General features: G+C 47.3%; 1 protein-coding gene across 1 annotated transcript in view; it reads right to left on the bottom strand.

Annotated features, from left to right (window-relative positions):
* Positions 1-794: 794 nt before the first annotated feature.
* Positions 795-11,947, bottom strand: part of LOC135400326 (uncharacterized) — a 30,801-nt gene continuing 19,648 nt past the window's right edge. Inside the window, exons 3-10 of the mRNA XM_064632159.1 lie at positions 11,094-11,391; positions 10,432-10,568; positions 9,622-9,956; positions 8,498-8,561; positions 4,737-4,940; positions 2,828-3,134; positions 1,932-2,068; positions 795-1,325 (exon numbers count right to left, since the gene is read on the bottom strand). Of these exons, the coding sequence (XP_064488229.1) occupies positions 990-1,325; positions 1,932-2,068; positions 2,828-3,134; positions 4,737-4,940; positions 8,498-8,561; positions 9,622-9,956; positions 10,432-10,568; positions 11,094-11,391 (1,818 nt within the window). The 3' untranslated portion in view covers positions 795-989. The remainder of the gene's footprint in view (positions 1,326-1,931; positions 2,069-2,827; positions 3,135-4,736; positions 4,941-8,497; positions 8,562-9,621; positions 9,957-10,431; positions 10,569-11,093; positions 11,392-11,947) is intronic.

Here is an 11,947-nt window from a genome sequence, read left to right as displayed (position 1 = left end):
CCTCTAAAAAGGGTGTTCCAGACCATACGGTGTAAAAAGTGGTGTGTGTTATAGGACAAGCCATTTACACCCATAAGGGTGTTTTCCAGTTTACAGTGTACCCCAAAAAACGTCTTGGAGCCCTGGTCACGTCTGAGGGGGCGATGCACGTCCACAGAGACCTCACCTGGTGCGCGCATACCGTTCACCAAGGAATTTGACAGCATTTGAGTATACATTACTTGTTAGCGCCGCGAAGCAACTGTGGCTATGAGCGATGTACAGACGTATACAGATGGAGAGGAGAGCAGGAAGAGTGGGGGACAGGGGGCATTAGTATGCGTCCGGGGTAGATTTCAGGGGTAACTGCAGACATTCGTCTGGAAAGTCTTCGGAACCCAGGGAATATCTCTGGCACAGCAGGTGCGAGGATTCGAACCCACCACCTCCCAGCCTTCAGCACCACCAACCTTCAGCCTTGACTCTCGGGCATGCCGCGGTACTAGTTTATCATATGTATGCTATAGAAGTTTGTTCAATAGTGTTTCTTTTTTGTTATTTTTGTGTCCGCTGGTTTGACGGCTTTTGGGGGGCTTTCGGGCAGGTATTTCGGGGTTACTAGGGGGTGTAGGAGCGTGCTGGGAAATTCCTAGGCCTCTTGTCATCCCGTTACGCAGCTTTGCATACACGCGTTATAGTCTATACTTACGTCTACAATTCTCCGTTTTGTTACCGCTATGCACCCACCAGGTCTGAGAGTGTACTCTATACAAATGGAAATATACGCTTGCAAGCGCCATAAGATTCCATAGAGCGAGAATGTAAATTGATTTTAATCTTTCAAAGGCTCTATGAGCCATAGTGACGCCGTGGGCTACTCGCTCCATACTATCATTGAGTATATCGATTTAGACAGCGCTTTGCTACACAGCACGATCCGACATCGTAGTACTGCTGATGAGCAGGTGGCTGCATGCAAAAGGAGATGGGTGAGATTAAAGGTGTGCAATTCACACCGCCATCTTCGTAATCAAGGCCTTGAAGACATCGTTGTTGAACTGAAGCGGAAATTTTATGGGGGGAAATTTGTTCCACTGTGTGCTGGAGCAACGGTCGACAACGAGCATCCCCCTGGTAACGGTGCCACGAAACTCAACGCTCGCAGGAAAACGTTCACTGGATGTTGTCACTGAAGGATCCAGGGCGGTCGCCATGGTGACCAGGTCGGAGCAGACAAATCCTGGCCTTTTCAGCACATTGCGCTGTCGGTCTACCGAGAGTGCAGTCAGCCTCTTGATGAGTTCCGAGTTCTTGGTGCCCAAGTTCACCCAGTTCTGGTACCAGTCCTAAATAATACATAGGCCTTTTTTAGAAGCGCAAGCGCCACCTGTGGCAACCAAGGGCTTATGGGAACTTGGAGCGCCTTGAAACATTACGAGACGGCCAGGTGCGCGCAGCAGCAGCGTCAGCCGTGGTAAACCATAACCGAAGCAGGCCATTGAGCAATGTCCCTCACAGTTCCCATGCTGCTTTACGCCGCGCGCATCTTTTTAAAATCGTCTATTCACTGTCAATACAAGTCTGGCATCAGTTTGAATACCCAGCTTCGCTACGCGACGTGATCCCTAGCGTTTAAATTCCGGTAACGCAAACCCGTACGATCTGCTAGCTGACATCTGCGAGCGACATATAATGATCGCACAAGCTGCAACAAATTCTAATACTGGTGCTTTGGTTCAGTAGCTGTACATCCTATAAAAAGCAGCCGGACACACCGTAGTCTGCATAGCAAGTTAGTTAAGTAGTTAGTTAAGTTAAGTAGACTGCATTTTGCGTCGCATAGGACATGCCGCATTGTACGCTACACATTGATCAGGCTCTGAATGAAAGCTTGCTGTAATTCAAATGGATTCTAACTGCAACCTCCAACGATCACGGCCCGGTATGCGTACCCATTCCAAGGCATGGCTGAGACAGGTCTCGTAAGGCACCAGACGTGTCTTGCACTGAGTTTCAGTCAGGATCATATTCGCAGCTTCTGGATCGTAGGTAAAACTGGAACTGGTCTCGGCGGATAGGCTTCCTTGACCTATTGGAAATGGAATGCTATCATTTTGGCTAACAGCGAACTCCAACAGCGTTACACTGGTACACCTGAACGTGCCAGTGGACAAGGAGTCACTGCGTCAAGACAGTCCCAAGTCTGGGGAAAGACAGCACAAGACAAAACTCAAACCAGCACCGGAGCTCTAACACAGCACGTACAAGCAGGGGCAGATCCACACACTATCTTTCTTTTCTTTTTTTTTCTTTTTTTTTGGGGGGGGGGCGGTACTTTTGTCGGAGCGCGTAATTGGAGAGGAAGGGGGAAAAAACTAATGCATAACCTAATGTTTTCGAGTGCTATCGCAAAAAAAAGCACACCCCACCCAAGTACAAAACGCAAAGAGACAATGAAGGGAAAGTTGAAACTACGAAACTCAGTCCGGAACTGTGCAGTGTGCACTCAAAACGCACTTTGTGCAGCATATAGGTTAAGGCGCATATGCCGGCAACAGAGTTATCAGTCACTTGTGCATTAAAATTACGGACATTTTTCTTAACGTGTAGGAAGTGAATATGGTGAATGATGCCGGATCCATCTAACGGTTAGCGTTATGCAAAGCAAAGATAAAAGAAGACTGTTCGGTGCTAAAAAGCCCCTCGTAAGATCCTGTTGCAATCGTATTGTGTTTCCCCAAACTCAGGTATTGTTGCCAACGGCAAGAAAGCGCCAGCTCGGAGCCTATTGCTTTACGTTCAAGAACAATGTAGTACACATATATCTCTATGCATATCTGGAACGGACCTTGCGTAGTGCCTCCCACGATGACCAGCTCCTTCAAATTTCGAAGGAAGCCCGGGTCTAGCCTGTGGGCGACGGCCACGTTGGTCAAGGGTGCCAGAGCAACCAGAGTCACCGCACCGGGATACTGCGCTACGATTTCTGTCATAGCGACAGCGGCGTGGTCCCTGGGAACCTCCACAACGTCCTTCGGGAGAGGAAGGTCGTCGGGCATTCTACTCATATCATCCGTGGAAGGCGACTTGCGAACGCTCTTTTGTTGGGCCTTGTTAACGAGGGATGTTTTGCAGCCCATGTACACAGGGATGTTCTGCAAGTTGAAAATGAAATATATCCACTATAGACCGCAATTAAATAGAAGTGACTGGAAGGCAGTAACCTTAATTAAGGCCTTAATTAAGGGGCGGGGAAAGTGTTCCAGTTTTGGTTGTGGCAGGTTTGCACCATAGATATTGGCAGTGAATTAGGAAGAACTTCCAATAACTAATTAATTGTGCATTATGAGAGTGTGATCGCCATGCATCACCGCTAGAAATAACAAATTATTTGACATATATTTCTTGTATTTCACCGTGAAAGTGTCTCCCGGGTGGATCCCATCGGAAAAGATGAGCTGCACATTTCTCGACCGTACTGACAAAGACTCCATAGCAGTGATGGGCAATATTTATATCTTTCTACTTAAATACAATCACGGTGATATTTACAATATGCGGTTATATTTTACGTACCTTTTTTGGCGCTTATTTTTTAAACAATTATACACGAAGCGCGATGTTTCAAAATTTCGCTGTTCCATTTACTGTCGTGACCGAGACCCCAGAGGCTACAAAGGCTACAGGTCATTCGCCTAGTTTGAATGATTAGTACACTTTTAGAGGTCTATTTGGGGCATACTTGTGCACCACAGTCGCGTGAGCATTCTACTGCCATCAACGTGACCCATTACTCCCAATACGGAGTCAAAGTCCAAGCACCTCTTTGGTAAAAGAAATCTGGTGCCATTTCTGAAAGTATTTAAGCAAATTTAAATGCTGCGTTGAGGCTTTGTATTTATGTGTTGTATTTATGCCGAATATATCGCTACATATGTATGTACCGTATTTTCACGCGTATTAGCCGCGGCTTATGCGCGATTTATTTTTTTCGCGGACGCTCTGCGGCTTATCCGTGGGTGCGGCTTATCTGGTGACTATTTTTCCCTGGTACCTTCCCCATACCCCGGGTTAAACGAAAGGGCCGACAGTTCCTCATGTTTTTCGGAACAGGACCGCCCTGCCAGTGCACGAACAATACCGAACATGGGCGGGTCCACTCCACATTCGAGTGGACTAACCCGTCAATCCACGAAAAACACGCAACAAGGGCACAATCCGATCTTAGTGGTAGAACACTAGAACAGACCTCCTTTGTTATACTTCATGCCAACACCGGAATGTGGACAGGGTTTATGGCCTTCCCCACGGTCTCCTTTGTCGGCAGACGCACAGGAAGGGTTCAATACACCTGTCATCGGGATAAAACGTGGTCAGCTAAGCGTCAGTTCTCATTTGACGAGAGCAGCAGCATTCGTGGACACGGGCACGGCAGTTAGAGGTGGGGCATGGCTCCAACGCTGAGGCACAGCCACGACAGCGGCTTCAAACTAAAAGTCGTCAGGGCAGAACAGGGCAGCTGGCAGGGAGTACGGCGCTCACGAGCGTTGAGCGTCTCTGTTGATTTTGTATGCGCATCATTGGTTTAGCGCACAAAGCAGTCGCGTCGTATTACCCGCGGCTTATCTGCGAGTGCGGCTTATCTGCAAAAACATTTTCAAAATGTGTCTAAAAACGAGTCCTGCGGCTCATCTGCGGTGCGGCTAATACGCGTGAAAACACGGTATTTGTATCCCTGCCTCATAATATCAACTTACCTGCTGCCGTGCGCAGAAATTGAGAATTCGCAGCGTGTTACTGTAGGCTGTGCTCATGGGAACGAACCCCATCACGCAAGTGATCGCGAGGAGCTTGCACCTTTCGGGATTCGTGCAGGCAAGGAGAATTGCCAGAGCGTCCCCCACTGTTCCATCGGTGTCGACTATGAGAAGGTTTTCGCTCGCTGTGCTGTTCTGTAAAGACTAAATTTTCACGTGACAAATGGCTTCCTCCTTGGTGTGATTTTCGATAAACCTTATACCAGACTTGTACAAAATACTGCACAAAAGTATTTAAAATAAGATACTAAATACTCTACGGAAAAAGTATTTAAAATAGAGTACAAAATACTCAAAACTGAAAGTAATTTGAGTAGAGTACTAAATACTTATTTAAATTTAAATACTTATTTATTTAAATTAAAGTAGAAGTATTTAAGATACTCTTTAAAGTACTTTAGTATTAGCAGTAAGTGAAACGCGTATTCTGAACGTGGCCTTACAAATGAAAGGAATAAACTTCATCAGCCATGCATATCTTTCATTTGCAACGTCTTGGTGTCAAGTAATGTCTGATGAACTTTGGTGAACCCAAGTAAACTTTGTTGATATGTTCTGACCCAAAACGTCGTAATCCCTCCTGTATGTCGGTTCGGGTCTTTCAACCTCTGGCACGTGTTTATTGCTTTAATGACCAAGGAAATAAATGCCGGGATTATCTTGTACCTAATCCCCTGGTGATTCACCTGGCAATATGAATAGGAACGGTTTTCTGACGAAGCTGGCTATCGAGAAGCAAGGCCAGGCTTTGGGACCAGCCTATTGTACAAGAGGATAAATGACAGATTCGCGAATTCCCGAAAAAAAGAAAAAGAAGAAAAAGGGGGTTAAATTCCAGTGAGCTGAAAATCTCGGCACGGCGGGAAGCGTGCTGGATATGGCTTGACGAGGAAGGAAAGTATTTAGAGTACTGAGTAGCAAATACCGAAAAAGTATTTTAAATAGATTAAAAATACTTGTCGCAAAAAAGTATTGAGTACAGTACCAAAATACCGGAAAAAGTATTTAAAATACTGTATTTTGAGTACGTACTCAAGATACGTACAAGTCTGCCTTATACTAACAGGCCGACAAATATTCGGAGGCGGATCCACTGCTGCCAACGCTGGTCTGTGCGCATGAAGAGTAAAGAATACAAAGTAAAGAGCTTCAGAACTGATTGAGTTCACTGATTGAGGGACACGAAACGCAAGCGCTATAGTGCACGCAGCGGTCTCTTCCCGCGCACACCGGAGTTCTTAGAGAATAGGGTTTTCATAACGCAGGTGCTTGCAACACAGCTACGGCTAACGACCGAGTCAAAAACAAGACAAAGAAAGCAAGAAATAAGAAGTATAATTATTTGAGGAAATTACAAAAATAATTTATTTCTGCTTATGCATTTATATTTTTTAATGCATTAGCATTAAGAGGCTCATGTCAAAGGAAAAACGACGGCGTCTATCTGCGGACACGAGTAAGAAACGAGAAGGAAGCTTATACCCCAGTCAGACGGACTAATTTAGTGTCACTTTCAGCGAGTGACACTTGCACTTAGTGGCATTCATATGCTGCCACACGACATCTTTTAGTGACACTCGGCACAAAGTGCACTAACGATTTAGTGAGTTCCCAAAACTCACTTCACTTGTCTTCGGCGGAAAAGTGTGTAGCCTCGAAGGCAGGCTTTGTGGCCCAGGTAAAAATATTGAGAAAATGCGAGGGGTCCCGACATCACAATATTTTTAAACGAATGTTTTCATCAGCGTGTCTATTTCATTTAAGTACAGTGTGAGATGGTGCCAAAAAACATGTTATTACTCTTGTTAACAGCCTGTGACAACTTCGCCGTCTCAGCAATCCAGCGGCGGCCATTTTTGTTGTGGCACATGTTCGAGGCCAATTTGTTTAATGTTGGAAGAAGATTAACAGGAAGTGTTTCTAAATCAAAGAAAACATTTTTGAGGAAGGTTCTATGGCGCACGCATGGAAATTTTGCCTCCGTTTATTTTTATCTATCGTAATTGCCATCACTACATAAGTGACACTTACTTAAGCCGTGTAGCAAGCACGTAGTGAAAGTGCATTCGCTGGTTGGAGTGCACTACACGAATGACACTAAATCATCCAGTGTGACAGGGGTATTAATCTTCTGGAAGGAGCAGCTTGAACGAAAGCAACGAAGACAGCGGGAAACGACGCGAGTTTTAATGCGTCAGCATTACAAGAGTCATGAAGAACAAGTAGTAGCATACAATGGAGTGCGAACGAAGTACGAGTGCCAAGCCAAGTAGGGCCGAGCCAAGCCGGGCCAAGTAGGAGACAAAGGAAAACAAAATGCGCTCGACGGTGATGGGCTGCAGCAGACTGAACAGCAACGTAAGCAACGCCTCCCTGCGGACGCCACGGCCCAACGTCGAAAGCGCGTAAACGAGATCAAGGAAGAACGAAAGCACACGAGACATGCGAGATTGCTGCGCTTTGACCAAGAAACATGCTTGCTCGGTATCTGACCACCCGAATTCGCTATTCATTTTTGAGTCACGTCGTCCAAGCGATCGGGCTTCGTCTCTATAGGTGGTGTTGGCTGCACTCGTACCTTTGTTGTAGAGCCGTAGAGGGTTGTAGTTCCTGTAACTCGTTTCGTAGTAGAGTTGGGTCAACTCGCTGCGATTGCCGGATGCGGGAAACCACTTCGGATTTGGATCCGGATTCGATCCCCTCGCATCGGATTTTGTTGTGCTGCAGCAGATTCGTGCCCTCGCTCCCGGTCGCCCGACCATCATCCTTCTAGCGAGCGTCACTCTGAACTTATGCCTGGTTGACGCTGCAACTTGGCTCCGTTGAGGTTACGGCGGTTACGGTACAGATCCAGTCTGGAGGAGGTTGTCGTACGACACGCTGTTCAGACACATGCGCTCTTGATACGGCCTCCACTCCACAGACAGCTATGTACCGTTAAGAGCGATGTGGTCGGTGTTGAGTTGTATTGAAGCGGATCTGTGGCATACGGAGTAGTCAGAGCTTCTTGTTTCACCAACGTGCTTTCAGCGGAGGCAGCCACGTCAGAAAAGCTATGGCGACAGCAGAACAGTGATGCGCTTGCGCCGTGCACCTTCGCTCATTTGCCAGCTGCATAGTGGGAGCATCGGAGGTAACTTGTACCGCACGGATTCGGTGGAACTCTTGCAATGTGTCTTTTTTGTTGTTGTTCGCCGTGCTTCGTTGCCATGACAACCGCGCCACACCGCATCCGTAACGCATGAAAATGCGACAGTGTGAACCAGGCATTATTCTCTCTCGTCTCATATCAACACAGCAACTGTTACACCTGCGCTCTACGTGACACAGCGTCACGCACGAAGGCTTGCTGTGGATGCTGCTGTGACACGTCAATGAAAGAGCGAACAAAAGTAAAGCTCAAAGCAGCTCGCAAAGCTCACGAAGGCCTGCGTGAGTTGGGCAGTGTGCAGGCCTTCTGCGCACTGCGCTACTGCCTAGCAGGTTTTGATAGAAGAGCGGTGTACAGATGTGGTTGCCCTGTCCTATGTTCACTGCACTTCTGCGGTGTCATATCAACAAACGTAATCGAACAGCGGTATTTCTGCTGTTATTATACTTAGGGCTGCGGATGTTCCAATACAAAACTTGTTCCATTTGACTAGCGCTTTTGCGTGCGTTCTCTGTGGCATAGACGGCAGATGAAAGAAACAAAGACTTACTTCCATAGAGATGGTTCTAGGAGAATAAACAGCGCCACTTGGTTCAGCAGCTGCAGCTTCGAAGCTAAAACGAGAAGAATGATGGAATATCAGAAATGCGGCAACTGACCCAACAACCAAAACTATTTACGTGCGCGCGATGCTGCGACACATGTGCAACATTGCGAACCTTCAATTACGAAGAGAATCGGTTCTACAACAGGATGTGAATACATATTCAATAACGCCAACGCTATCAATCCGAATTCATTGTGACTGTAGAGCTTTGTCGTTTTCATTGCCTACTATAGTTACTAGCTATACTGCGACTTCAGTATAGTAGTTCACCATCTGACCCTGTATTAGATTTATTAATAGAAGATCATACTCAGCTCCAGAGAAATCTGATAACCCTTAGAAACAAGTGCACACTCTTCCCTTTCCGCTGCCTAGTAGGCCAAGGCTTAGGAAATGAAATTTTTCAGCAAGAGAGCCACCGCTATAGTCATCGGATCACGAACGTGCTGCACAAGTCATGGCCCCATGGGAATGTGGGAAACCTAGCGCTGCAATAATGGTGTCGTGTCTATGTCATGGCGTCTCCCAAACTTAGTTCCTGGAGACAGAGTTCTTCGAGCCTTTTTGCTTTTTGTTCCTTCATTTCCAAAAAAATACCAACACGAACTAATACAAACACGAGAGGATACAGAAGTAGCAAGCGAGCTGGTGGTATAGATCCATAACTGAAAAACCCGAGACCAGGGGACAAAAAAGGCAACACAGACAAGGTCTCAGTTCCTTGTCTGTGTTGTCGTTTTTGTCCCCTATCTCGGGTTTTTTAGTTATGGATGAATACAAACACGTAAACAGCACGGCTACACGGTGGCGCAACGGTGCGTGACGGTGGCGAGACAACTATGATCATTAGCGACGCCGTGCGGTCGGTACGTGGACCAACTCTGCCCACCTGAAAGATTTTGTAATGTGCGCTGAAAATCTCAACACAACGCACACCGTATTTGACGTTCCCTGTGGAAGTCTACTAGTTTTAGCAATCCCTACCATGCCATTAAGCTATATAGTGGCGTCCCCTGGACGGGTTCTAATCCCTCAGGATAACAGACACGCTATCCATTGATGCTTACCGGAGCATGCGCATATACATCTCCTTGACAGCAACCATGTTGAACTCCGCAAGGAACTCGAAGCTAAGGGGCGGTGCAGCCTTGCCTTTGTTGCTCCTGTGGTCCACTACGAGCGCGCCCCTGGTTGTAGAGCCGAGAAGCTCGATCACGGCTGGAAGCGTCTCAGTCTTTATGACGCAAGCCGGGTCTATGACCGCAGCCACAGCCAAGGGATCGCAGGCGATAAAGCCAGGATAGTGGAGGACATTTCTGTATCGATCGACCATAGCTGCGTTGATGGCACGCACGAAATTGCCCCTCTCGGTTCCAGTCGTCGTCCATTGATCGTACCATGGCTGAAAGATGACAAAGTCACGAGTGGCGAAGCTCTTTGCGAATATTATTTATAAGCTGCACTGCAATAAAAATTGGGGAGGCACGGATGACGGTAAACTGGGGCGGATGCAAAAACGGTATGCAAGGAGGAATGTAAAGATGCCGCAGAATAAAATAATAGTGGTGTGGTGGATACAGGCAAGGCCACCTAGATAAGGAGGCCTGCTCAATGCCTCCTCTCACTCCTTCGCACGTAGACATATAACGTCCGCTAATCACAGCAGCCAGCCAAGATGTCAGCCACCCATCGCAGATGATTTTGAAACATAGGCTTTCTGTGACTAGCAGCGGCTGTCCATGCTGAAAAGCAGCATCGTGATTGTTACGTCACGTCGCTGAAGCGACCAGGCTTTGTCTGTAGGTGGTGTTGACACAGGTCACGATCTCACTTCACTTCAAACGTTTTACGAGTGAGCAAGCCGGAAATAGGCATACCCAGTCGAGGTTGCTTCTCATGCAAGCGTCAAAGGGCAGTATCCTGGTCTTGCACGACGCCTCACCCAGAACGACGCTCACAGCTTCGGGATCAACGAAGAAATTGAACTCTGCTACTGGAGTCACGTTGCCTACCCCTGAAACACAAAATGCGCTTGAAGGAGCAGCGCTTGGAGACGGTGAACGTCAATCGATGTGCGCGACACCGATACAACCCCCCCCCCCCCCCCATGTCGCCTATATTTCAGTTGCCGCAAGTCCCTGGCATGTATAAGAACTGCGGACATGGTCACGAATAGCGAACCACGGAAAATTCACGCGTGTTGTTTCTACAGTGGTAAAGCATTACTACATAACACCGCTCGGAGCCAACTGTCGTCAGACTGGTAGTGTTCTGTCTCCCAACTTCTTTCAAATAAGAGGTGTACGTGTTTTTTGGACAATAACCGCAAGATGCAAGGTGTCCGGAAAACTCGTGGGCCTCCCATTTTCAACCAGCACATGACAGGCTCCTGGGCAACCATCATTATGAGTGATATCCTCCTCTCTCCTGATAGTGGTTGGCCAAGAGCGTGCTATGTGGTGAAGTTTCTCTTTAACAGTGCACAGGTTCTAGAAATTGCGAAGGAAGATAGTCTTTGGTACACAAAGACATAACTGACCGTTCACAGTTCCACCCATAATCACGAGCTCTTTGAGGAGCCGCAGGAAGTCTGAATCCAACCGTTGCGCCACAGCCAAGTTCGTCAGGGGTCCTAAGGCCATCATGCTTATCTTGCCTGGATTCTTGCGTACGAGGTCTACCATGACGACTGAAGCGTGGCCCTTCAGGTGCCTGTACTCGTCTCCCGGTAGTGGGTACTGGTTCGCAACTCCTCCGAGACCGTCTTCGCCGTGATACAAGCTACCGTCAATTCCGCCTGGAATCAAGGCCTTCTGGCAGCCTTGGTAGACCGGGATCTAAATAAACCATTACTACTCTCAATATGCCAGTTTGGCAACATGAAACTGCTGGTAGAAATGAGTATTTCTGAAATAAGTGTTCGACCTGCGAACGGAAGTAGTAGGTGTAGCACAAGTATCCAGACAGCAGAGGTCACGCAAAACAGCGCGACCTGTGGGATACCGAGTGAGATACGCTTTGACACTGGGCTGGCTTGTCTTGGCTATGGCCTGAGCTACGGCGGCCTTTATCTCGTCGGCACTCGGAACTGCAGGGTGGATAAACGATTTAAACCTTTTACTTGGTATACGCGACATCAGCTGTAGTGGTATATACCGATCAGAAAAAGACGTCGCAAAACAGAAGGCTCGATGGAACAACTTTGTGACAAGATTCCTACGTCGTGTTGACGGCACAGTGTCAAAAAATCTATGAGAGTGGCTTTTTACGTTGTTTGGCGTGCTTATAGTGGCAGATAAAGGAGGTTCGTAGGCTGAACAAGAGGTGGCACTTTCACGTTGCATATATAGTCTATTTTAGAGACCAAAGTAGTGAAGAGGAAACCATGGGCTT

Source organism: Ornithodoros turicata, chromosome 7 (genome assembly GCF_037126465.1).
Source record: "Ornithodoros turicata isolate Travis chromosome 7, ASM3712646v1, whole genome shotgun sequence".
Lineage (NCBI taxonomy): Eukaryota > Metazoa > Arthropoda > Arachnida > Ixodida > Argasidae > Ornithodoros > Ornithodoros turicata.
The sequence above is the reverse complement of the archived record's forward strand: the minus strand, read 5'-3'. Positions and strand labels throughout refer to the sequence as shown.